The 24,199-nt window shown below is 37.0% G+C and overlaps 1 protein-coding gene across 13 annotated transcripts in view; it reads left to right on the top strand.

Moving 5' to 3' along the window:
• NRXN1 (neurexin 1) overlaps positions 1-24,199 on the top strand; it is a 717,717-nt gene that overhangs the window by 221,921 nt on the left and 471,597 nt on the right. For all 13 annotated transcript variants that reach the window (XM_026844498.1, XM_026844485.1, XM_026844489.1 and 10 more), the window contains one exon: positions 23,230-23,531. In XM_026844498.1, the coding sequence (XP_026700299.1) occupies positions 23,230-23,531 (302 nt within the window). The remainder of the gene's footprint in view (positions 1-23,229; positions 23,532-24,199) is intronic.

The raw sequence follows: 24,199 nt of genomic DNA, 5'->3' as shown, positions 1-24,199 counted from the left end.
CCCAAGAGTTGTTTTCAGTTTATTTTCTAGGCAATAATTTTCACAGGAAAAAAAATGATGATAGCACCAATGGTAGTGCCTTCCCTGCAGAAAACAGAGGATGGAATATTTCTGTGTTGAATGAAAATGCACACATTGCTGAACAATGAAAACGAATTAAGGAAAATTCTGTAACTTCATTTTAAAAGTAACTGTGAGCTTTAATTGTCATAAATTCAGAACTAATTAAAAACATGTTGATAAAAATTGGACCAACAGTTTGTAATTTTCAAATCTAAGTGAAATGCAAAGTGCTGAGAATAAATTACCGGGTCTGAATTCAGTTCTTAAGTTTAGTGCATTTGCTACATGTAGGATATCTCAGGATATTTGGGGGAAAAAAAAAAAAAGATTGTAGAAAATATTCTTTCCATATGACTAATTATTTACAGATAAGCTCTGGACTTGGTGTCTAAACTTTGAGATTTGGAAATCTTTCTCAGCAGTGGGGTCTAGATGGGTGATTCAGTCCTTTACTCTGTGCTGGGTGAGAACTAGGCACATGCTGTCTCCTGTCCTCCCTCACAACATGTAAGAAGGAAATAAATCTGGGGGCACGGACTGTAATGTGTAGCTCCAGGAGGTCCAGATGGGTCCCAAGTCTGCATTAATAAGTAGATAGGACCCCAAGATGTGCTGTGGCATGTAACTTCCCCCTCAGTATGTTCCCATCTGCTCTGATAATAACTAGGTATAATGTAATGTAAAAAGAAATACTAAAATCCCCAGAGGTTAACTATTTTAGGATTGATAAATTATCAAAACATATCTTTATATGTTAGTTAAAATAACGTAGTTCTTGAATGTAGGAATAGTGTTCTTCCATGGAACAAAGTGGATAAATCTTCTACTTTGCATCTTACAAACTTTTGTATGTTAATATTTTTGACATGCAAGGTTGTGCTACAACTATTATATGACTGGAATGTCCCTGCAGTTAGTTTTTCACATCTATCTGCTCAGTAAGAAGATAAATAAAGCTCTAATATCTAGAAGCAAACCCTGCATTGACGTGCATATACTTTAAACGTGACACAGGTGCCATAGGGTGACTAACTGCAGAATTCAGAAGTGTGATTAGGCATTTTGCTTAGGTGAGGTGGCATGTTTGTGTGCCACTATATACTGTCAGCACTGGACACTACTGCCATACAAATCTTAAAGATCTTGAAACTATGACCAAAACTACAAAGGATTTCATGAAGTATAGGCTAAAATGAACATCCTTTCATCTTTACACAACTTCAATGAAGGGCCTATGACAATATCCTCCTTTTCTTTTAAAATACAACCCTAAAACTATTAGCAGAGTGCTCTAGGTGCTATCCTAATGTGAGGTGTAAATTTGTAAGGCCTGGATGTGATGTGCGTTGACTGATAGGATGTAACATAGAAGTATGTGGTTATTTTACTTTTTTTGAAAGGACTCAAAGACAAGAATGCTAGTGTGGGATTTTGTTCTCTAAGCCAATTTCTTGTTTGTAATTGAAATTTCCTGAATGACTTTGCAGGATTTGTAATCAGAGGCTGGGAATTTTGGAAAATGAATGAGCTAGTAGAAAGGCAGAGGAATAAAAGCATGTGTAGTGGAGGACTGAGTAAAGCTGTTCATGGTTCCTTTGCTAGTTAAAGGTCTAGTGTCTAACCAAATTCCAGTCTGTCTTCCTTTTACATACTGAATTGCTCAGCTACTGCCATGAACAGAGTAGAATACCACAAGGTATCAGCTATGAGGAAAGGTTAAGAACGTAGTTCATTAAGATATCAGTTATGATGAATTTTACAACCCCTTGTGAAGGATGGCATCCCTAGCCCTAGGAATGCTAATGAAAGTTTGGGGTTTGGCTCCAAGAAGTATGTGGGTAAAACACTGTTCAATAGAATTGTTTGAACTGGGTTATAGCTAATACAGAATTCTGCTAATACTCTAGTACACCTTACAAGATGGAATTAGAAATATGTATTTATGCTTTTGAGATGATACAATCGAGAAAAGAAAACTTCAACTCTGAGTTTTCTGTGAATATATGATACAAAATTTATTTCTTGCTGCCAGGATAATTAATTTATTTTTGAACAGTAGTTTCACTGAATGAAGTTTACTTTGCATTCTTCTCTGTTCTAGTAATTTTAGCTCACTGAAAAATATTAAGCTCATATCCATATAGTCTAACTTGAACCTTTTTTTTTTTTTTTTCTGAAATCATATATAGTTGTGTGATGGCTTATAGTCCTCAAGTAATGGTGGCTAATTATATATGGAAGTGGTATATTGGGATACACGCAACAGCTTTAAGGAAACAGCATTTTGACTGTATTTTCTCACACACCACCATAGCTGTTTGGGGTTATTTTTGCTAACTTGCTGCATTAAGTTGTCAGACTCAAGGGCAGGATGTCAATTGAGTTGCTTGATTTGAAGTATAAAGAATACTTTGCTTAAGTTATCCTTTTCATGACAACAAAATAGTTAATTGAGAAAATTTAGACTAACAAGGTTCCTACAATAACGCATTTTCTAGTATCCTGTTATGTTTATGTAACTTGGAGTAAATGACCTTTACTTAATGAGCCTCTCTGTAAGGTGCACCTTACTGTAAAAATAATCAAGATGTATACTTTTAATATTTATTTATAATGATTGACACTGAATTTGCTAGTTCTGTGTATTTAAAATAACCATAAAAGACTCTACAATACTTCTTACTGACTGTACCTTGTATATACTTGTAAAAGCCTTTGGTAGTAAGTCCTTAGTGACTTTTCAGTTACCATGGTAACTCACTTTAGCTGTGGAAAAAATATCTTTTGGGGATTTTTTTGCACTATCAAGGGAAAAAAAGGTGTGTTTATGTTTTTGAGCAAGAATAAAAAACAACCGTATGTTTTTAAGGAAGTTATACCAGATGATACTGTATGTTCTAAAAAGAATATTTTAAAACACTTTGAATATTTTTTTTTTAATTTAGGTATCTAAAAAATTACTGAAATGGGGAGCAGCAACTGATATAATTAAAATATATTAAGAAAGTCTTCCCTGATTATAAGCTATATATAAATTTGTATCTATGTTTGTATATATACATTAATGTATGTAAAAATGGGAATTACATTGCATTCATATAGTAAATTAAACTGTAAAGGTTCTGTAAACTACAAAGATTATCCTTGTAGTGTGATCCAGTTCAGATCTTGAAGAATTTAAGCAAATAATAAAATAACCAGATCTGTATTAGAGCTGGGCTTTAATAAGCCTTTTAGTTTCATGGGAGGGATATGCTGCCTTTATTCTGGACAGATTGTTAAGAATAAGACTTGAATAGAGTAGAAATATGTAAGAATCCTTTGAAAGGGGTCTTGCTCAGGGGAAATGTACTAAGTAATACAGGAAATAAAATATTCTTATGAATACATTACTTAAAAATAATACCAAATTATACTTGAGCTATTCATGGGCTTTAACATCTTCTCAGCTTGAAAGCTTTTAGGCCAATTTATTTACATTGACTTCAGAAAATATTGATAAAATTATTTTGTGGAGGTTTTTTTTCATTTTCAGAACAAAGATTTGCATCTGACAATTGTGGAATTGTCTTTGTGATGGTTATCAAGGCAATGTGATAGTAAGCATTTCAAATGTATAATCAAAAATGACCACAGGACAGAAATCTCTGGCTTGCTTGGTAGTAATAAAGCCTGAAACATTTTTTTTTAACTTTCCATTGGTGAAAGTCACATTACTCCCAAGTATGGCACAGGTGCTTTTATGATACTTTAGTACAAAATACTCTGATGTAGCAAACCAAGGAAAAGGAAGACTATATAAACAACATCCAGCTCCATTGCTTAGAAATGTTTTATGTAGTCAGCAAGGTTCAATTGTCCGACAAGTTCACTCCATCAAGGTTCTTCACTTTTTTCTCTTCTAAACTATCTAAAAAATCAGTTTGATTTTTTTCAACCCTGTTGCTAAAGGAAATTAAGGAAATTATTGTCTCAGTCTGGGGATAATTTAAAAAAAAAAAAAAAGTGGGCATTTTTTTAGATGAATTAAACAAAACTGGGGCTGGCAATTTAAGGTGAGGGATATCTGATCAGAAATGCTTGTACTGTCTCTCAGAATAAAGGTCAAAACTCAGTTTCCAGTAACAGATACTTCTTGCAGTGCTGGTCCTTTAAACCATCAAGACTTGGGAAATTTCTTCTCTTTAATAATAAGACATCTTTATCCCAAATGCACCATTCTTAAGGTTAGATTTTCTTGTTCCGATTCCTTCTATCATGTGGAGAGTACCCAATCCTGTCCTGCAGTGGCAAATGGATTTTTTTTTCCAAAATATCATCCTGTAAGGCTGTATATCTGCCTAAAATAGGAAGTCCTGACAAGTATAATAAAGATCTTTGTCTAATGAATACCAGTCTTGCTTCAGAAGTCTGGAATTTGAGGTGATAATATTTGGCCAAGGCACAAGCTTTTGCTCCTGCAAGCAACTAAATTTTCAGAATTTTTCTGAGGAACTACTTGAGGAAAAGACTCTAAAATTGGGATTAGATTTTAAGAATATTTTATTTAGTGTATAGCCATTAGTTGCTCTGCCTAAATATTTGTAGACAAAATACTTAGATACAGCTAATGCCCACATCTCACTTCAGAGTAGATTGTATTATCTTCTGGGATATAATAAATCCACTGGGCCCATAGCTTGAATTAACATAATAATTAAAGTTTCAGCACATTGTTGTAGGTCACGGTAAAAAAATGTTTAATCTTTCTGCATTCATCTGTGTACATTCAAGGAATTGTGAGGTCTACAGAGACTGAATTAAATTTAAGTGTATCAGAAATGAGCAGAGTGTTTTAAGAAAAATGTGAAAAAGATTTAGCTTTGTTGGGAGCTGTTCATAATTGGTTTTGTTCTAACAATAAAAGATTCAGCAGAATTGGGTCACTACTCAAGTTACAGCTCTTTTAATGAGAGAAAGCTGTAGGTGTATAGGAGCCAAAATATAGAATTATCCTGCAGCTAACCACTTAGGGATTTGGGCTTTGTTTGGTCCATAGTTCATTGTCTATGGTCAGCTGCGACTATAGGGAAAAACATCCAAACTGGTGGACTAGACTGAGTAGGCATGGGATCTAGTAGGCCAGGTGGAAGTTACTCTGCTGTAGGGAGGTGATACTTTGCAAAACTATTAAGTGTTAAGAGAATGAAAATGTGCTTTTCCAAATATAAAACTTTAAAAATTGATGACATTAAGAGGATGATTTAATGCCATCTTATGAGTCTTGAGTGAAGCCAAGGAATGTTCAAAACTGCCTTGTCCTAGCACTACTCACTTGTCAGGGAAAAACATCTAGATGTTGATTATTGCATCAATCAGAAATGGGTCAATATATAACCTCTTGAAACAACCTTGGAAAATTCAGAGTAAATTCCTGACTTTCAATAGAATCTTTAGCAGGCATTCTTCTTTCCTCTAAAACAGTTTTTACTACTACAGGGGCAAATATATTTAGTCATTTAATGGGTCATTTACTGTGATAAGCATCCTCTTGACAAAAAAAACCCCAACAGAATGACTGAAAAGTTCTATGTTGTTTGTATTACAGTATTCTGAGGAGCCAGTGCAGCTGTTGTTCAGCTGTTCTTGGGGGCTGCACAAACAGGCTCAAGAAGTGCAAGATGAGGAAAGAAAATAAAAATGGAGATGCTAAAGTTGCCTAAATCAATCAGTCTGTGCTTTTTGTATGGCATCATGGAAAAGTTGCTTATGGACTCTGTGCTGGGGGAGTAAGGAAATAACTGAGAGGGACGTAGCCAGGCAAAACGAGCTGCATGGGCTGTCCTTGGATACATGGAACAGTTGTAATTCTGTGGCCAGCAGATTGATGAAACTGCCTGCTTTTGCTTATGAAATGGAAATACTTCAGTGTGCATGTTGTCTCCGTAGTCCCAGACTAATGTGCAAACAAATAATCCTTGAATAATTAAATAATCAAATTATGGAGTTAAAGTGTGTTTTACCTCCAAATTTCGGTTTAGAGATCCAATGAAAATGAGCACAAGTAGAAGAGAATTAGGAAAGAGTGAATAGTTAGTCTGCAGATTTCTTGTTTAATGGTAAGTAGAATTTTAATGATGGGCATAACTTTTATTGGAAACCCTTTACAACCGTACCACTGTTTCATCTGAAGACTGAATTCAACTGAATGTTGAATACCTCAACAATAGCACTGAGGGGTGGGATTCTAATATATTTTAAACACAGCTTCTTATTAGTACCAAAACTGAATGCTATAGGGATTGCGATCAAAACTTAGCAAATCTGCAGGGAGTTGGAGCCTTGGGGAGAAAAATAGATAACAATTACAGAATGTTTTCTTGATTGACAGATGCAGTAATTCTCTTTCTTCCCTGGAAGTTCAGAAAGGTTTAAATAATTTTCTGAACATAATAACTGACCTGATGCTTTGGTGATGAGTGCTAGTGGGTTTTGTGAAGAACTCTTCAATTTTAAATAATTTGAAGGTATCCAGAGTAGTCATCAAATGGCTTTAGAACTCTAATGACATGTACTCAGAATCAGATATTTTGTGTATGGTACAGAAAGGGCTTTACTCATTTTCTCAGGGTGGTATAAAATGAAGAGAGACTTGAGAAAAGCAAAACTCAGCAATCCAAAGAAAGCACTGGGTTGTAGAAGGCTGAATTACTAGTTTATAGAAGTCATGGTACAAACATGTTCTGAATGTCTAGTGATCCTGTCACTCTGGCTACTGCACCATGGCATTTTCCTAATGTAGTAAATGTAAGACCTAATTGGCCTCTGCGGCTGGATGTCTAAACAGCTGAGCAGTAATTACAGGGGACCCATGAGGCATGGATGGAGGGCAAAAAAGTGGAGGCAGCTAATAAGAACATTTGTGTTCAAATTATGATTTGAAGCAAATTTTCATTTATTTTATACTATAGGGAAGAACAAAAATTTCTTATTTCTTCTGAAGGGAATGGAAGGGGTTTATTATACCTAGAGTTAGCATAGAATTTGTCCTGCACTGCAGTTTTTTTGTGTTCAAATAGTCAATCCAGTATGCTCCTTGCTCCTGACTCCTGTGTAGTTTTGTGTGGGACCAACAGTTGTGTTCCAGCTGTGCAGAAGGAACCAGCCTGTGGCTCCTGCTGTTGTCAACGCAGGCTTCAGTCTTGCATTTGTTTCCTAATTGGTTAGGAGATGGAAATTCATAGAGAATAGATGCCAGTTGCTGAAACATTTGATGCCAGGATGCAGACTCCCATGCTCCTTCCCCTGCCCTCTCTAGCCAGTAGCTTAGTGGAGTACCAGCAGCAGTGGTGAATCCAATCTTCATGTCTTGGTATGTAGAGAAACTTTAGACCCTGCATGAAGATTAGATTATTGAAAAAGGAAGAGGGGCAAATCTGAAAGTTATGTACTATGTCTGTTGGTAAAGTATCTTACTGTTTTCTTTTTATTATCCTTTGTAAGATATGTTAAATTATTTTTTCAGTTGTGTTTTTTATGTAAGTGTTCTTTGGATGATTACTTCGTTGCTGCTTGGTTTTTTCATCATATCCATAGGGCATGAAACTGTAAATAATAACAGGCTCCTGTGCAGTAATAAATATTGAAGTATGTTGGGTAGTTATTTTAGATGAGTTCTTTACATGAAATTACTTTTTAATATCTAATGTTTCTAACAGGAATTTATTTTTCTGACAGTGTCACTCTTTCTGCCTGTATTTTTTCTACCCTTTCCATCATGTGAGAAATGAGATCTTAATTTTATATTAGATGCATATAATGATCCAAATATGTCAGATTATCTGTAACGCTAAGTCTCTTACCTTTTTAGGCATAATTGTTGCATAAACACCAGGATAAAGTATCAGTGGTGTAAATGTGCTGCCTTCAGTGGAATTTACCAGCAGATAACTTGGCCCAGACATGACAGCAAATCTTTCCTCTAAAATGTCAATACAGCACTAGAGTCCAATTATTTTTATACCCTGCTAATCTTCTTTCACTTTTTTACAGTATTACTGCAGGCTTCTTCTATAAAAACACTATTGGTAATCTCAGTAGGGAGGCCTCCTTATCAAGTAGTTTCAAAGATTTATGACTTCTGAAAAAATAAAGATCAGTAGGTAATACTGAATTAATGAAAAAAGCTAGTCAGTCTTCAAAAAAACTAAATGCATAACATATATAATATTATTTTGTCACTTGCAGAAGTTTTCTTGGATTTTCTCAGATTTGATAAGGAGACTTTTTGATAGTTAGAAATATTTTATATTTTTACAACATGCCTAAAATGATCCTTTAATGATAAACTTAGATGTACCTCTTTTATATATTCATAGCTGAAAAATAAATCAGTGCGGATTGCTAAATACAATTTAAAGAATATGGTCAGGCAAGGAAATCTCTTACCAATTGTTTAAAGTCTCATTTAAAGAAAAATTAGTATCAAGAGTAGGTCTTGAATGCCTTATTTTGATATAGCTCACTGGTAGTATGTTAGAACATAATTAAACTCTGTTAGAGTACATCTTGTCAAGTCCTGGACATATTGTAAAGAAGGAGGTGATTGAAAGAATTGTCTCGTGTTTAATATAGGAAAGCTTGCAGTTGTTACTTGAAACAACAATATATCCATCGAGCTTCTTTAAATTGTCTCTTCCTTTATCCACTTTATGGTGGTAAACTTTAGACAATCATGGAAAAAGGTGTGGGGGAAATAGGTTTAAGAGCTTTAATATTGCACTGATCTCTTACTATGTGTTTAAGAAGCTGTTTCAGGCTATAGAAGCAGGCTTGTTTCACAAAGTGGCTTTGCATTGACAGTGATTGAGCTCTGAAATGGATTTAGGGGCACTTGTTTCAGTAACCCTTCCTAAAAGTCACTGTTAGGTAGCTGCTGCTGCTCCTTTATAACTTAAATATGTTGATAGCTATCTGTGTTCATTAGCAACACAATTGCTTACATACTTTCATGTTTGCAATTGGGCAAATCCGGATTTTGAGACTGCCACATGTGAAATTACCATCTGTGTATCTGTGGTAGCTGCTTACACAAAACCCTGGTGTTGTGTTCTCCAGACATAGACCCTTGCTTACATCTAGAGAGCTCTTTAGCAAATAACTCCTGTGTTCCAAAAAGATATGGCCTAAATTTTGATGGGGAGGGTGGGGGATGGATTATGTAAAACAGTTGTATCCTGTCGAACTACTACAAAAAATAATTGTACTTTGTTCTTTTGTCCTGGCAAGTGAGTGTTAATTTAAGAACAAACAATAACGCCAATACACTGACCGGTCCTTCAGCAAGCGGTTATATTAGAGCAACTCCTAAATCCAGTAAAACCAGTCCTAGCATGTCAGAAAGGGGAAAAAAAAACAAACACCACGATACATTGACATATAATCTGTCAGCCCTCTGTAGATTTCATCAGGGTTTAGTACCTTTTCCAAGATAAAAATTCAGTTGGCCTTTTACCCATATTCTTAATGTGTCCCCATTTCTGTTTTTGTTTTTACATCTGGCTGCTGCGCAAAGAATGGAAATAGAGCTTTTTTGTTATTAAGGCCTATTCAGATCTTCAGATGTGATTGTGCATTTGCAGTGGCTGCTGATTAGCAAGAACACTGAGCAGCATATGACTTTGCCTACCTTTGCCTCTCAGCAGAATTTACTGTGCTATAAGAATGGTCTCTGAGGGAGAAAATCTAAGATAAAGGGAAGAGGGGAGTGGAGGGAAGCACTGAAACAACAGGGAAAAAAACAACAACTTAAGTAATGGGTCCAAAAGTTTCTAGGAAGGTATATTACATCTTAAAGATTATGCAATAACAGCACTATCACAACCATCAAGGTTTTATGTATGTTGGGAAGCCATTTGAGTGTGTTCTATTGATTTTGGAATAATCATTTCATGATTATGTGCAAATGCTCTGAATCTGCCCTTGAATGTTTCTTACAAACTATATGCAGGTGGTTGCAATTCTGTGTAAATACCCATGGGTGTTTTCCTCTGTAAAATGCAGACTGTTCAGCTGTCTTTATGACCATGACATTAACAGGAGTCACTATCGTTATACAAATAGTTACTTAATAATGTTTTATTTGCCTCCAGTCTAAAATACACACGTTCTGTGTCTTTTTAAAATTTAGATCTGTAGTTGATTCTTCTTTCCGGAGAAGAATGTTGCCTGTTCTTACCCCAAATCAAGATGGGACTGTGCCTCTTTGTTTTAAATGTGAAAGGAACTCTATTAGATGATAGTATCCTCAGTGGGCTGGATAATGTGGTAAAAAAAAAAAAATAAAAAATGTTTTCATATTTAATTTACCATGTTTATAGGAAGACTAAGAGTTTTAAATAGCTTCTTCCAAACACGTTTTGAGGACTAACACAGAGATCCAAGAGACTTCTTCCCAATGTTTATATGTAGACATTTCTTCAATGATGCAATTTTAGGCACAGATTGAAAAAAATGTGAGTTGTGTATAATGCCCTTTAGAAGGTGTTTGATTTGGTTTCCGTTTTTCAAATCATTGCTGAGTTTCTTATTCCTGTGACAAATGCTAGATACGCCTGTAGTAACAATTTGAGACTAGTGGAAAATGGTTTTGGGGTTTTTTTTGTTTGTTTGGTTGGTTGTTTCGTTTTGTGGTTTTGGGGGTTTTTTGTTGTTGTTGGGTGTTTCTTTTGGTTTTTTGGGTTTTTTTTATGGCTCATTATGCATGTAATACCATTGCAGTGGCCTTTCCTCTCCGTCTCTGGAAAACTTATTGTTACACAGGGCTTCTCTTAACAGGAGCTAATTCGAACCAGAAAATTGCTTATTTATTCTATCCAAACCCCAGGACATGCTGCACTAATCCTGTAGTGCTGTGTGGTGCTGTAAAAGAGATGTTCAGCTGATGTTTCAGAAGTTTGTTATTAGCATTGGCAACATTCTTTATCAGATCATTTAACTAGTTAACTTTCTCTACATGTTACAATAAATCCATGTAATGTGTTAGTTTGGAATTATTTTCTTCCATATTCTCTGATTTGAAATGTATGTTAAATATAATACCAACAAAGTCAAAGCAATCTTAAATACTTCCTCCTATCGTAATCCACAGTTTTTTTTACAATTATGAAAAAAAATGAATGCAAGTCTTCTGGAAAACCCTCAGCAAGGAGTAAGATGGTATTGCTTTGTCCAAGGAGCAGACCAGAAATTAGGTTTTTATCCAGGACACAGATTCTTTTCAAATTTTGCAAGGATTGCATTTGATTTTTGTGCAGCTCTCCCCTGTAAGATGCAGGCAGAAGAGAGCCTGCTTGGGATGGGGAGGAAGAACTTTACTTTTCCTGTGTCATCGCTTAAACCAGATTCACTTTAAAACTTGCATTTGCAGAATTTTTATAGTTACAGAGGGAAAAATTGAAAACATTATTTCTACTATTGTAATGTCAGTTTTTCTACCAACTCTGCTTTTGTAAGCAATCTGTAAGCTATCAGAAGCCTCTTCTCTTCTGATCCTTGGAAAGCTGAAAATCTGTATTTTGCAGTTTAGGTGCAAAGTCAGGTGGAGCCTTGAGGCCTGGAAAGGCCTTTGGTAAATTGTTCAGCACAGTTTTTACCTTGGCAGAGTAACTGAAGCCTCTATTATTTGACAGTATACTGTTGGCCTGGTTTCCCAACATCCGACCAAAGTCCCTCATTGAGTTTTAAGGCAACGGCAATATTGAGTAAAACTAGTTGTTTCTTCTGTGGATGTAGAAGTGTTACGTATATTTGGCATTTTGCAGTTTATTCTTAATTTAACAATAATGCCTCTGAAGTTGTGATGTCAAACTTTGGGGTTTTGAATAATTATATGAAAGACATCTCTATGATATAAGCTGCAGGACTTTCTAACCTACTTTTAAATGGTATGACTGCTCATAGGAAAAAGATCCGCTTATTTTCACCTTCTATCAGTCTAGTATTTAATGTACCCTAACATGGCATAATTCCTAAAACCTCATATTACTCTCCCTCCCCAATTGCAAATTTGCTTTTACAGTGCATACTCTTTGTGATTAAATAAAAGGAACTGAAAATTAGTGAAGAAATTGCATGGTCTCAGCCATTCTAGAAATGAATTAAAATGGCTGTTTAGCAAAACGGAGTAATTTATATGTTATCTAGTGTTCCCTGTTTGTCATTTGAGTGGCAAATCTCATAATTTTATTCTAATCTGAGATGGTGAGGAGGGATCAAAGATTTACATGGTGTAAATTCACTTGTAATTGGCAACTGATTTAATGATTGTGTGTAAACCAAAACAGGACCTAGAAAAGCTTTTCCAAGTTTCTACTCTGCTTCTGCAATGTGGTATTATACATGATTTTGTATCACTTTAGCTGTTAAATTCAGGTGGAATTTTACTTTGCACTTCAGTTTACTTAAATGTATACTCGTTTTACTCGTATGTCAGATACAAGTAGTGCTTACTTTGCCTAGGATTTCAGGTGTAGTGTCTTTTTGAGATAAACTATGTACTGATAGTACATAGAGACTATGGTAGTCCAAATTAGTTGTTGGAACAAACCAGTCTTACCTCCCTTGTCATCTCTTTGAGTGCAGCATTTTCTCCTGGAGAAGAGCTTGAGATGGTTCACCAGCTCCCTGGATCTTGAATGAATAGACACTTGTACAGCATTTTTCTGTAAAAGGATCATATAAAATAATAAGAAGAAACCCTTGAGAAATTATTCCCAACTCCTTCAGAATAAGTTGCTCATGATCTTAAATGGTTTGTTCTTGTGTTAGGCTAGCCATGATTATCTCATAATGGACTTCTTATCTAATAAAGGAGGAAGAAGGTAATGTAATGTGACCGCTGAAATTGAAACTTATTTTTAAAAGCTTTCTGGAGCTGGTAGCTGCTATTCTTGTGATACTGCATCTTCATCTTTCTGTAACAATAGTGGCTCTTTTCAGACTGAAAGTTCCCATTCACAGTGTAGCTGTTTGCCTTTAACAGCCAGTGAGTCCAACATTCCCTATTTGCTGATTTATGTGTAATAAAGACTTAATCTTGTTTCTTACTCAAAATTTGCTTAAATATTACAAGAATGGATTGTGCAATGCATTTCTGGGTATGCTGACAAATAAGATGCTCAAGAACAGCAATTTCAGCTCCTGCTAGAGAATCTATTCCAGCATGCTGTATCCTTTTGTGTACATCATATTGATAGGGAAGGGAGCCAGGGATTTGTATTTACATGATGGTGGGAAGAAAAGAAATAACTTTTCATTTCTTCTGTGGATCTGGAATCATGAATCTCATTTTTTCCCCAAGTTGTTCCTTGGAATTTCTGTGAAGACTTATTTGGAGGTCAAGGACAATAGTAGCTGAAAAGGAAGAAAAGAACATGAGAAAGGGAAGAATGTGAGATTCTTCTATTAAAAAAAAAAAATAAAAATTAACTGAGCTTAAGTGAGATAACAGAAAACTATTGTTGCTATCAGTACTTCAATCCTAGCTGATAAAGCAGATCATCTGTGCTCCACTTGAATTAATAATTTCTTAGATTTTATCATAATTCCATATTTTTTATTGGTTTCATACTTAAGTCTTAAATTTTTTAAGCAGACAGTAAGTATTTGTTTTCTTCAAGTGCCTGCATATTTTTTTTTATGTATGCAATCCAGTAATCCTATTTTATTTAATTAAGAAACAAATTAAGGTCAAAATGAGGTAAAAAATTTGAGGAAATACTTTATAGTCTTACAGTTTTTCATCTTAAGATCCAGTGAGTGTTCCATTAATGGAAGGGTATAGGCTGGCCTTCTAAAAGGTCAGTGTGAGGAGAAGCTGTGTGCGAGACTGTTGTGGTATGAGCTCAGAGGGAAACTGAGGTCCATGCAGCCACTTGCTCACTCCTTCCCTCTCAGGGATGGGAAGGAAAAATGAAACAAAAGGCTCAGGAATCAAGAAAAGGATAGGGAGGGATGACTTGCCCATTATGGTCACAGGGAAAATAGACTCATTAGGGGAAGAGTTTAATTTAAACACCATCACCATCACTTAATTTAACAAGCAGATTTGGACAGTGAGAAATACAGCTATATCTTCCCTCCACTCCTCCCTTCTTCCCAGGCTCAACTTTGCTCCCTCCTCCTCCCAGTGGCACAGGGGGTCAGGGGATGGGGGTTGTGGTCAGTTCATTATCCGTTGTCTCTTCCTCATGTGGAAGACTCCTCACATTCTTCCCCTGCTCCAGCATGGGGTCTCTCATGGAGACAGTCCTCCACAAACTTCCTCCAGTGTGATTGTTTCCCATGGGCTGCAGCCTTTCATGAACCGTTCCACTGCGGGTCCCTCCCGCAGGTTGCAATCCTCGCAGCAATGAATTGTTCCAGCATGGGCTTCCCACAGAGTCTGGGCCTTCTTTGGGCACAGCTACCTGCTCTGGCCTGGGGTCCTCCACGGGCTGCAGGTCGGCATCTGCTCCACTGGTAACTTCCATGGGTGCAAGGGCAGAGCCTGCCCTCTCACCACAGGCTGCAGGGGGGTCTCTGCTCCAGCACACCTCCCCCTGCCTCCTCCTCCTTTCCTCCATTGACTTCGGTGTTTGCATAGGTGTCCTCCTCACAACTCCCACCACTCCTCCCAGATTCCCCTTCTTAAATACATTCTCACAGAGGCACAGCCACCATTGCCAGTTGGCTCAGCCTTGGCCAGAGGTGGGTCTGACTTGGAGCCTAGGGAGCTTTGAGAAGCTTCTCACAGGGACCACCACTCTAGCTCCCTCCCCTGTTACCAAAAATCCTGCCACAAACAGAAACCCAGCACAGTGATGTGTCCTGAGATCATTCTAGGTTCACTGGCACACACCTTATGCAGAGAGAATTCCCCTTGCATGTAATGGAAGGCCATTATTTTGCTCTTCCTGCAAAGTTTCCAATTCCTGATGTTTAGTACAGAAGTAGCAGTTCAGGCTTCTTGTTTTCTTTTATCAGTCATCCTTTTTAATGGTTTTGTCTACATACTGTTTCAGTGTAGTTTTCCCTAGGTTGCATTACATTCTGAAAGACTTTATAAATATGAAGATGATGTAATGGATAAATGTTTGAATTTTAAATTGCCATGAAATGGAGCACAAACCAGTACATCTAGAAACATACTAGACTCTGGTTTGTCATAATTTATTTTATTCAGTCCATATTTAATGTTTTGAAGATTGTACAGAAGGAACCTGGCTCTCAGAAATAAAGTATCCCCAGTATCATCTTATTTTCTCTTTTAAAATAATTCTTTTGCTAGGTAGACAAATAAATAGACAGCATTTGTTTGTATAGTAATAGATTGGTTTGTCACATGACACAGGTCCTTAGAATTTAGTTAAAACTTTTGGTTTCTTATTCTGGAAAGAAACATTGCAGCTGTCAATAAATAGCTTTGACTTACTCTATCTGAACAATTTTATTTCTTTAGTCTATGGTTCCGTCATTGTTACTGCCTAATAAGACCAGAGCATCCAGTCGTATACATTTGATTTAAATCGGTCATGGGCACATGATGAAATCATTACAGAATCGGCCAGAACTATTTTATGATTTAATTACTGCCAGGAAGAAGGCTAGATATGATGTAAAGCTTAATATAGTTCTTATGTAGGATTGTAAAATCAGCTAAGGCCTATGGAAATGTTTATTCTGGACATTTGATCAGACCCTAAGGACTTAAATGAACCTCCAAAGAAGTGAATATTGAAACTGTGGTTGACTTCAGTGGGGAACAAGGCAAATTCTAAGTTAGAATATAAGAAAAATACCCTTTCTGCACTAGCGAGTGCTTTAATAAAACATGCTTTTTGTCCAAATCCTTTCTGTGACACAGATCATGTCTTTCTGTGTTATGCATATCCCATTATTCAGGATTTTATATTTATATAATAATCTACAGTATGCAAAATTCATGTTAAAATCTGCTATTGATGTTCATATTGTCTTGTGCTTTTCTATGCAGGTAATTACATTTTAGTCATTAAATGAAGTGAAACACTTCATACTGGCTAGAATGACTGCCATGCATTTTTAATGGTTTCTCTAAGTGTCATTAAGTGATAATTTGAAAAAAATAAGCAAACAACCAGCAGTAAGCACAATTGGTTATTAATAAAGCTTGTTCTTAATTCACTTTTAAAATCAATGAAAGATCTGGTATGAAATGTAGCGATGGATTATAACTGGTTTTTTATATAAAACATTTTAATGTTTTATATACATTTTTATATCTGTCCATTGTAAATGTATACTTTCAAATCAAGAGTAGTACAGAGAGTTGATACAGGGATGGTTCCCAGTATTGTTTCATGGCTTTTCTGTCCTGTGTCTCATTGATTAAACATTTTGACTTGTATGTGATTCCTACTGTATGTCTGCTAAAAATTGTCTGGATTTAGTGATAGAGTTTTGTAATCCGATTTCCTATTCTTCGTTTTTCTGAATCTTTGCTAGCCTGCACTGAAATCATACGGTGGGGGAGCTGTGACTGTTTTGCCTTCTGTCTTCCCATTTCATAGCTGGGTATGGCAAAGCAGCATTGCAGTTGCACTGTCTAACCACTTTCCAAATGTCAATGCCATATTGAGGGCAAAGATGTCTGAGGTTGCATCCAAGTGATCATGAGAGGAGTTACAGTTTTTCATGGGAAATGCATTACTCCAAAGACTGGAGAAATGTGGAGATAGCTTACTGCTACCTCCCCTTTCTTCAAAGAATTTCTGTTATGCGCAGTTTGGCCAAACTAGAATATTGTCATATTAAATATTACTTGAATTTATGCCATGGATATCTCTTCAAAGTGTAAGGAAATACTTAGTTTTGTTGAGATACCTTCTGGGAAACGATACTGTACACTTAATCTCCCTTTAATCCTTTGAAAGAAGTAGCTTTCGGATTTCATTCTTCTGTAATGCTAAGAAATGTATTTTCAATTGTTAGATGCCTGTGGAAAAGTATTGTAGTTCTTAGCAGACAGCACCTACTGGAAAATAAGATGACTATCTAGTTGAGTGTGCAGACTGTCTCAGTAGCTGCTCAGTCAAGACCTGTGACCTTTTGTCTGTCAGACACTTTTTTTTTTTTTTTTTTTAACAGTGAAACACATCGGAACAAAATTCAAAGTTCTTTTACCTATTGACACCAGAAGTGAATTTCCTAATATATTAAAATGTTGTTGAATCATATCAGTGTTTTCAACCTTAGCTTCCTAAAAGCCATTTACATTGGAAATATTAATTTAATGAGTCTTACTGGAAACACAGGAATTTTTGCTGTACCTACAGCTGGAGCTTGCCTGCAGGAGTTATTAGTAAAGTTTGATTTCTCTTCAGAAATGAGATTTTGAGATTACCGGAATCACAAGGCATGACATCTGAGCTCCTGGCTGTCCTTGTGCTCCTCTGTGAGCTAGCCTTCCAGCAGCCTTTTAGGGGCCCATTATTACTAAAACCTTAAATGGCAAAGGAAATTAATGAAATGTAGCCAATCCAGATCAGGAATTATGCCATTCAGTCAGGGTGTCCATAGCTGCACAACTGGACACTTGGAAGGTGATGTTGTCTTGAATCCCACAGAGGGGAGGGTTCATCTGACTCTGCAACCCATGAGTACTGTTGTTGGGTCAGAACCTCTCCCACGTATCTAAAGTATGGATGTGACTTACCTGATAAATATCAGCACTTGAATGTGTTAATATCCTACCCTAATGGAGTCCTGATACCAGTTTCCAACACAATGCCAATCAGGGTCTGTATCGTAGTATTGCAATGAATTCTGAAGACCTGAATATGTGAAACTCAATCCTACAATGCAAAAAAGAAAATAATGGACATTTTCGGTTTGGCAGATGAGTCAAAAAGTTAGTTTGGCAAGAAAGGTATGAAATTAAAGGTTTTTTTTTTTCTACAGTGTTCAGGTTTTTAAATCAAATTATATGCTCAACTGAGCATATAATTTTCTGATGTAAAATGATATGCTCAATTTTAGTGCTTTTTTTCAGGTTAAAGTCAATTTTTAAATAAATTAATACTAGTTTGATGCAAACTGCATAATTTGTTTTAAAAAATTGAATGCTTCAGCATAACTTTAAAAAAATCGCTCAACTCTCAAAACGTTAGATTCAAACTTTCTGTACAGTTTTGTTGCTGAAATAAGTGATTAAATTAAACACCAGAGTCATGAATTCTTTCCAGAAGTGCCCCAAATGAGGTCTCTTCCCCCCTGTCAAATAGGGGAAGCTTCATAGACAAGTAGATTTTGATCAGCTAACATGCCAGAGTAATAGCACGGTAATGTGGAGGGAAGAACTACAGTGCTTATCTAGCACTTGTTTAGGTACCTCGTATGAAGATCATTAAACATATCAGTTAATGACAGTTCTTTGGTGACACCACTGTGTATCACAAACATTACTGACTCTAAAAGGAATGGGAAGGAGTTCAGAAATTAGAAGTGAATGCTGCAGGGTGCATAGCATTGGTTAAAGATGCTGCTGGAGATTTCCAAGTATGCCATTACTGATTTTCTGAAAGCACCATCCAATGGGATCCATATGAAATAACCGTTTTCCAATCACAGTGATGATGACTTCATCTTTCCAATGAGAACTCAAGCTGTTTTTTTGTTTGTTGTTTAGTTTTGTGGTGGTGGTGTTTTTTTTTTTTTTCCTCCAGTGAAGAGCTGTGAGGTTGCTGATTTAGCCTTTTATTTTTCTCCCTCAAGGAAAATGCAATTAAGTTGTGCTGGTTTTGGCTGGGGTAGAGTTAATTTTCTTCATAGTAGCTACTATGGGGCTGTGTTTTGAATTTGTGCTGGAAACAGTGTGGATAATACAAGGATGTTTTAGTTACCTCTGAGCAGTGCTTACGCAGTTGAGGCCTTTTCTGCTTCTCACCCCACCAGCGAGCAGCCTGGGGGTGCACAAGAAGTGGGGAGGGGACACAGTTGTGGCACCTGACCACAACTGACCCCAGGGTTGTCCCACACCATATGGCGTCATGCTCAGCATGTAAAGCTGGGGGAAGAAAAGGGAAGGGGGGGGACACTCAGAGTGATAGCATTTGTCTTCCTAAGTAGCAATTATGTGTGATGGCACCCTGCTTTGCTGGAGATGGCTGAATACCACCTGCCTGCTGGTGGGGGAAGTGGTGAATGAATTCCTTGGTTTGCTTTGCTTGCATGTGTGGCTTTTGCTTTACCTAGTAAACTGTCTTCATCTCCACCCATGAGTTTTCTGGCTTTTAGTCTTCTGATTCTTTCCCCATCCTACCATGGGAGTGGGGAGTGAGCAAGTGTCTGTGTGGGGCTTAGTTGCCAGCTGGGGTTAAACCACAACATAAGTCAGAAAGTTTCAGTCTTGAATACTTAGATATGGAGTGACAGACACAGAAATATTAGCTTTGTATTGAAAGTCTGTGGTCAGGTGTTGGGAGCTGGAGGGGGGTGTGTGTGCTGGAGGTGTGTGTGTTGGAGCTGCAGCTCCTGTGAGGAGAGGCTGGGGCACAGCTGAGCCCCTCAGCCACAAGTGGGGCACCTTTGAGAAAGCATGTGTAAGAAAAGGTAAAAGAGCAGTGAGGAGTGAGGAAAATGGTGTGAGAAACAGCCCTGTGAGCACCAAGGTGCGAGAAGGAGGAGTGAGGCATGTGCTGCAGGCACCAGAGCAGAGGTTCTCCTTCAGCCTGAGGAGAGAAGACAGTAGTGGAGTTGGTATCCACACTGCAGCCCATGGAGGACCATGTGCTGGAGGGGGTGAAGATTTCCTGAAGGATCTGTGGCCTGTAGAGAGCCCACACAGGAGCAGGCTCATCCTGAAGGAGTGCAGCCATGGGAAGGACCCACACTGGACCAGGAGAAAAGCATGAGGAGGAAGAAGCTGCAGGGAAGAGCTGTTATGGGCTGGTCTCAGCTGCCATCCCCATGTGATGCTCAGGGCAGGGGAGAGATAAAGGAGTTGGAAATGCACAAGTGATAGGAAGGAAGTTGAGCCTGAGGAAAAGGCAGGGGCAGGAAAGTGTTTCAAGTTTGGTTTCCCATCATCCCAAACTTTTAATTGCAACAAACTAGTTTTCCCCAAGCTGACTCTGTTTCGCCAGTGATGGTAATTGGTAAGAGACTTGTCTGTGTCTTGACCTATGAGCTTTTTTTGTCTTCTTTTCTTCCCCTGTCCTGTTGAGGAAGGGGAGTGAGAGATGGACTGGATGTGTGTCTGGCAGCTGACCAGGGTCAATCCGACCCTAATTTTTTTTCAAGTCTATGTAAAATGTGGCTCTATTACAGCTGGATGTTATAATTTTGCTTGAATGAATACTCCTGGTTGCTTCTTCAGGCCCTTCTGCAGGAATAATTTTTAAAAAAAAGAGTGACTGGCATGCATTTACACTCCCATGCATTTTCATGTCTGTGTGAATGATGTGGCTTTATAGAAGTAGTTTACCGTGCATAATATGTATACATAAATACTGTGCATGTTGATTCATTTATGTCCTTCAGTTTTTTTCTGTTACAGTTGTTACCAAGTTGTTGCATTTAAGTTTTATCATCTGTCCATTGCTGTTATTCATGCTGTTTTAGTATGATTTTGCAGTAAGCATCCATACAAAATAAATTTGCACTTGAACATTTTATGTTTTTTATTAAATATTCATTAAATGAGATGCATGATATTCATGCAGTCTGCTGCTTACTGCATTGAAACCCCAGAAACTGCATTGTTTATAAATTCTTTATGCAAGATGAGCCCAAGTATTCCTCATCTACCAAAACATGTCAGGGTACAGGACATCTTTCTATCAGTGTAGTGTTGTTCTGCGTGCAGGACTGATTTGGAATGTTTAAGATCTGGAGAATGGGTACAGCAATGCCTGTGTGTTCTTAATTCAAGTAGTGTTTCTCAATCTTCTGTTCCTGACAAACTAGAAAGGATTATAAGCAGGATAAATATGTGTTTTCTTGCTCAAGTTCAGCAAAGGGTAAAATTTGTCAATGTGTAAATTGACAAAATACCAGTCTTACTTTTAACTGCCTTTCCCTCCATAGTAAGCATTAGTCAGAAGACCTCTAAGAATGTAACTCTTCTCCAGAATGGAATTTCATGTTAAAAATAAAAATTTCAATACTCTTGTTCTCCTGAAACTGGAATGGTGAGACACCAGTTATGTTGGAGCTTTTCTCACCATGGAAGTACTTGTACTCATAAACCTGACTCTTTATGAGTTCCTCCCCAGAAAAGTGATTGGATTTGTTCATGGAGGTACCAACTATCTAGATATTACAGCCTGACAGAAGCCTGGTTAGGATGTCGCACATTATGATGATACCTAGATCCTCCTGCATATTAGTTTTGTATGATGAACAACCAATACAGGAAACAGTCTGTGTGCTGGGTGTGATGAACAGCTTGTTGTAATAGAGGAATATTGCTTAATCAGAAACTGGAGACTGGGGATTTTTGTTTGGTTTTGTTTGTGTTTTGTGAGAGGTGTTACCAACAGATAGCAGGGAAAAGCATCCTTAAGGGTGTACAGAAGAGGTGATTTTTAATTTTCTTTTTAAAGCGTTTATTTACGAAATAGGCTTAGGTTGTGAAATCCAGCTATGGATTTCCTGTTACAAACTCTTATTTCTTTCATTTGGGGCAAGACACTGCTGAAGCTGCTTAGGGCTGTATACAGAGCTTATTAGATAAACAGGTGCTTTGTGGTTTTTTTCCAGTAATACTCTAGTATGTTCTGGCTGCTGCCACACACACACAAAAACCAAAACAACAATAACAACAACAAAAAACAACAAACAAACAAACAAAAAAGTCTGCATCAAATCTGTGAGATAGCAGTTCAAAATAAATAAATACAGACCAATAATTTTTAATATTCTTACTACAAAGCAAAGCTAAACCAAAATGCAATTGCTGTCTGGAGTCCTATCTGAAGTTACTTGCAGTACTATCTGAATTTACTATGCTCTACTATCTAAAAAGAAGCATTACAACTATGTAGAATCAGTGTTAAAGTATAATCTACTGCAGGAGGTCGTAAGTAGATGACATGGAACAACAAAAGATATATGCCCAGGGACTTTTAAAAAAATGTGTTCTCACACCTGCTTTTTGCATGCTCTGTCATTCACTGGTCTCTCTTAAATTCCTGCTGTTGTTATTTCCCTTATCTATCTGTTTATACATATGTTTGAGTTTTGGTGCTGATGTTATCAGACTAATGTATGCAGCTGTGTTCTGGAGACTTGAGTTTATTCTCAAGAATGATTAAATTTGACCTCCTTGGGTTATCATATCTTCATCCTTATACTGCACCAACATGTATAGGTTTCCATTGAAATTTTACTAGCAGTTATTAGATAAACGAATAAATCCTGACTTCATGTAGCTCTAAATCCCATACACATTAGTGTAAGGTCAGCACATGTGTTCGTCTTTAGGATTTAAGGGGAAAACATAATCTCCGTATATGTTATAGTTGGTTTTCTGATGATACTGAACACTTAGCTTCTGCTATTTGTGCTTCTTAGTCACCTTCAGGATAAACTAAGACAATAACCTGTATGGCACATACTGACTAGTAAAAGTACATCCCGGAAAAATACCTGTTTACTGATGCATATAAACTTGCTCTCCAGGATGGTGCCATCTGCAGGTTTGAATGAGGTAGATTCTTAAATGAGTGGTTTGTAGTTTTGGTTAGGCCAAAGCACTTTGAGATATCTAGGTTATTGATTCTTTTTGAGATGCCACGATTTTAGTGAGAATTTGGAATGAAAAGATCTGGGTTTTGACTGAAATAATGCTTTGGTTTGCACATTCACCTAAATGGTGTGTTTTCTAGCTCAGATTGCTTAAATAACATTAACATGATTGCTGATGCAGTCTATTTTCTGAGTTTTATCACACCCATGAAAATTCTATAAGAAAATAGTTTAAAATATGTTCACAGTGAATCTTAGTTATCTTTTTCCTTCATGGATTTTACATATGTTAAATGAATTACTTTTTGATACATTGCTTACAGTAATACCGTTGAATTAGCTATGAAAACAATTCATACAAGTTGTTTTTAATTACATGCCAGGGATTTATTTGTTTGTTTCTCTTCTTATGTTTGTCAGGAAAAGAAGAATATATTGCGACGTTCAAGGGATCAGAATACTTCTGCTATGATTTATCTCAGAATCCCATACAGAGTAGCAGTGATGAAATAACTCTGTCATTTAAAACACTTCAGAGGAATGGACTGATGCTTCACACAGGAAAATCGGCTGATTATGTCAATCTTGCACTGAAAAATGGAGCTGTCTCCTTGGTCATTAATTTGGGCTCAGGGGCCTTTGAAGCGCTGGTGGAACCTGTGAATGGGAAATTTAATGACAATGCCTGGCATGATGTGAAAGTAACCAGGAATCTGCGTCAGGTAACAGTACAATGGATACAAGAATAACTGACTTTGTTATGAGTAAATGCTTGGTGATTTGAATATTGCATAGTGTGACATTGGGTGTTTAGCAGGCATTTGATTAGGTTTTTTTATTTGCACAAGGAGGGATATTCCTGCTACACTTGAGCAGGGGCATATCTAGAAAGTAGCAGGGCAAGCAGCTGTCTGCGACAGTGAATCAGTTAGACGTTTTAAAGACTGTAGGTATCACCCAGGTGTTTCTCCAGTACAACTGTCTGCCCTTGCAGCCTTGCATTAGTCAAGGCTGATAACTTTCCATAGGACATGAGTTACTCTAACTGAATTGCAACTCCTTCATTAAAAGAAATGTTTTATATATTTTTCTCTTTTAAAAAGTGGGCAGTAAATTTGTTATCAGTTAAAGTGTATGCACTGTGTGGAGGCATCTTGCATGTCATGCCACATTTAACTAAGCAAAAGCAGCAGTAAAAAATATCTAGGAAATTGCATGCTTACTCTTGGTGATGTGGTAGGGGGTTTGTAGTTCAACAGTTAAATTTGAGGTTGGGCTGGGGAGGAATGAGGGTAAAGAGAATACCATGTATGTGTGTATACTGTATGTGCTAACTAAGTGTACAATATATGCACGTATGTGGCACTAAACTGTTATGTATTTTAATGTT

Source organism: Athene cunicularia, assembly GCF_003259725.1.
Source record: "Athene cunicularia isolate RWA chromosome 3 unlocalized genomic scaffold, athCun1 chr3_part1, whole genome shotgun sequence".
Classification (NCBI taxonomy): domain Eukaryota; kingdom Metazoa; phylum Chordata; class Aves; order Strigiformes; family Strigidae; genus Athene; species Athene cunicularia.
Note: the sequence above shows the minus strand (reverse complement) of the source record. Positions and strands in the feature narration are given on the sequence as shown.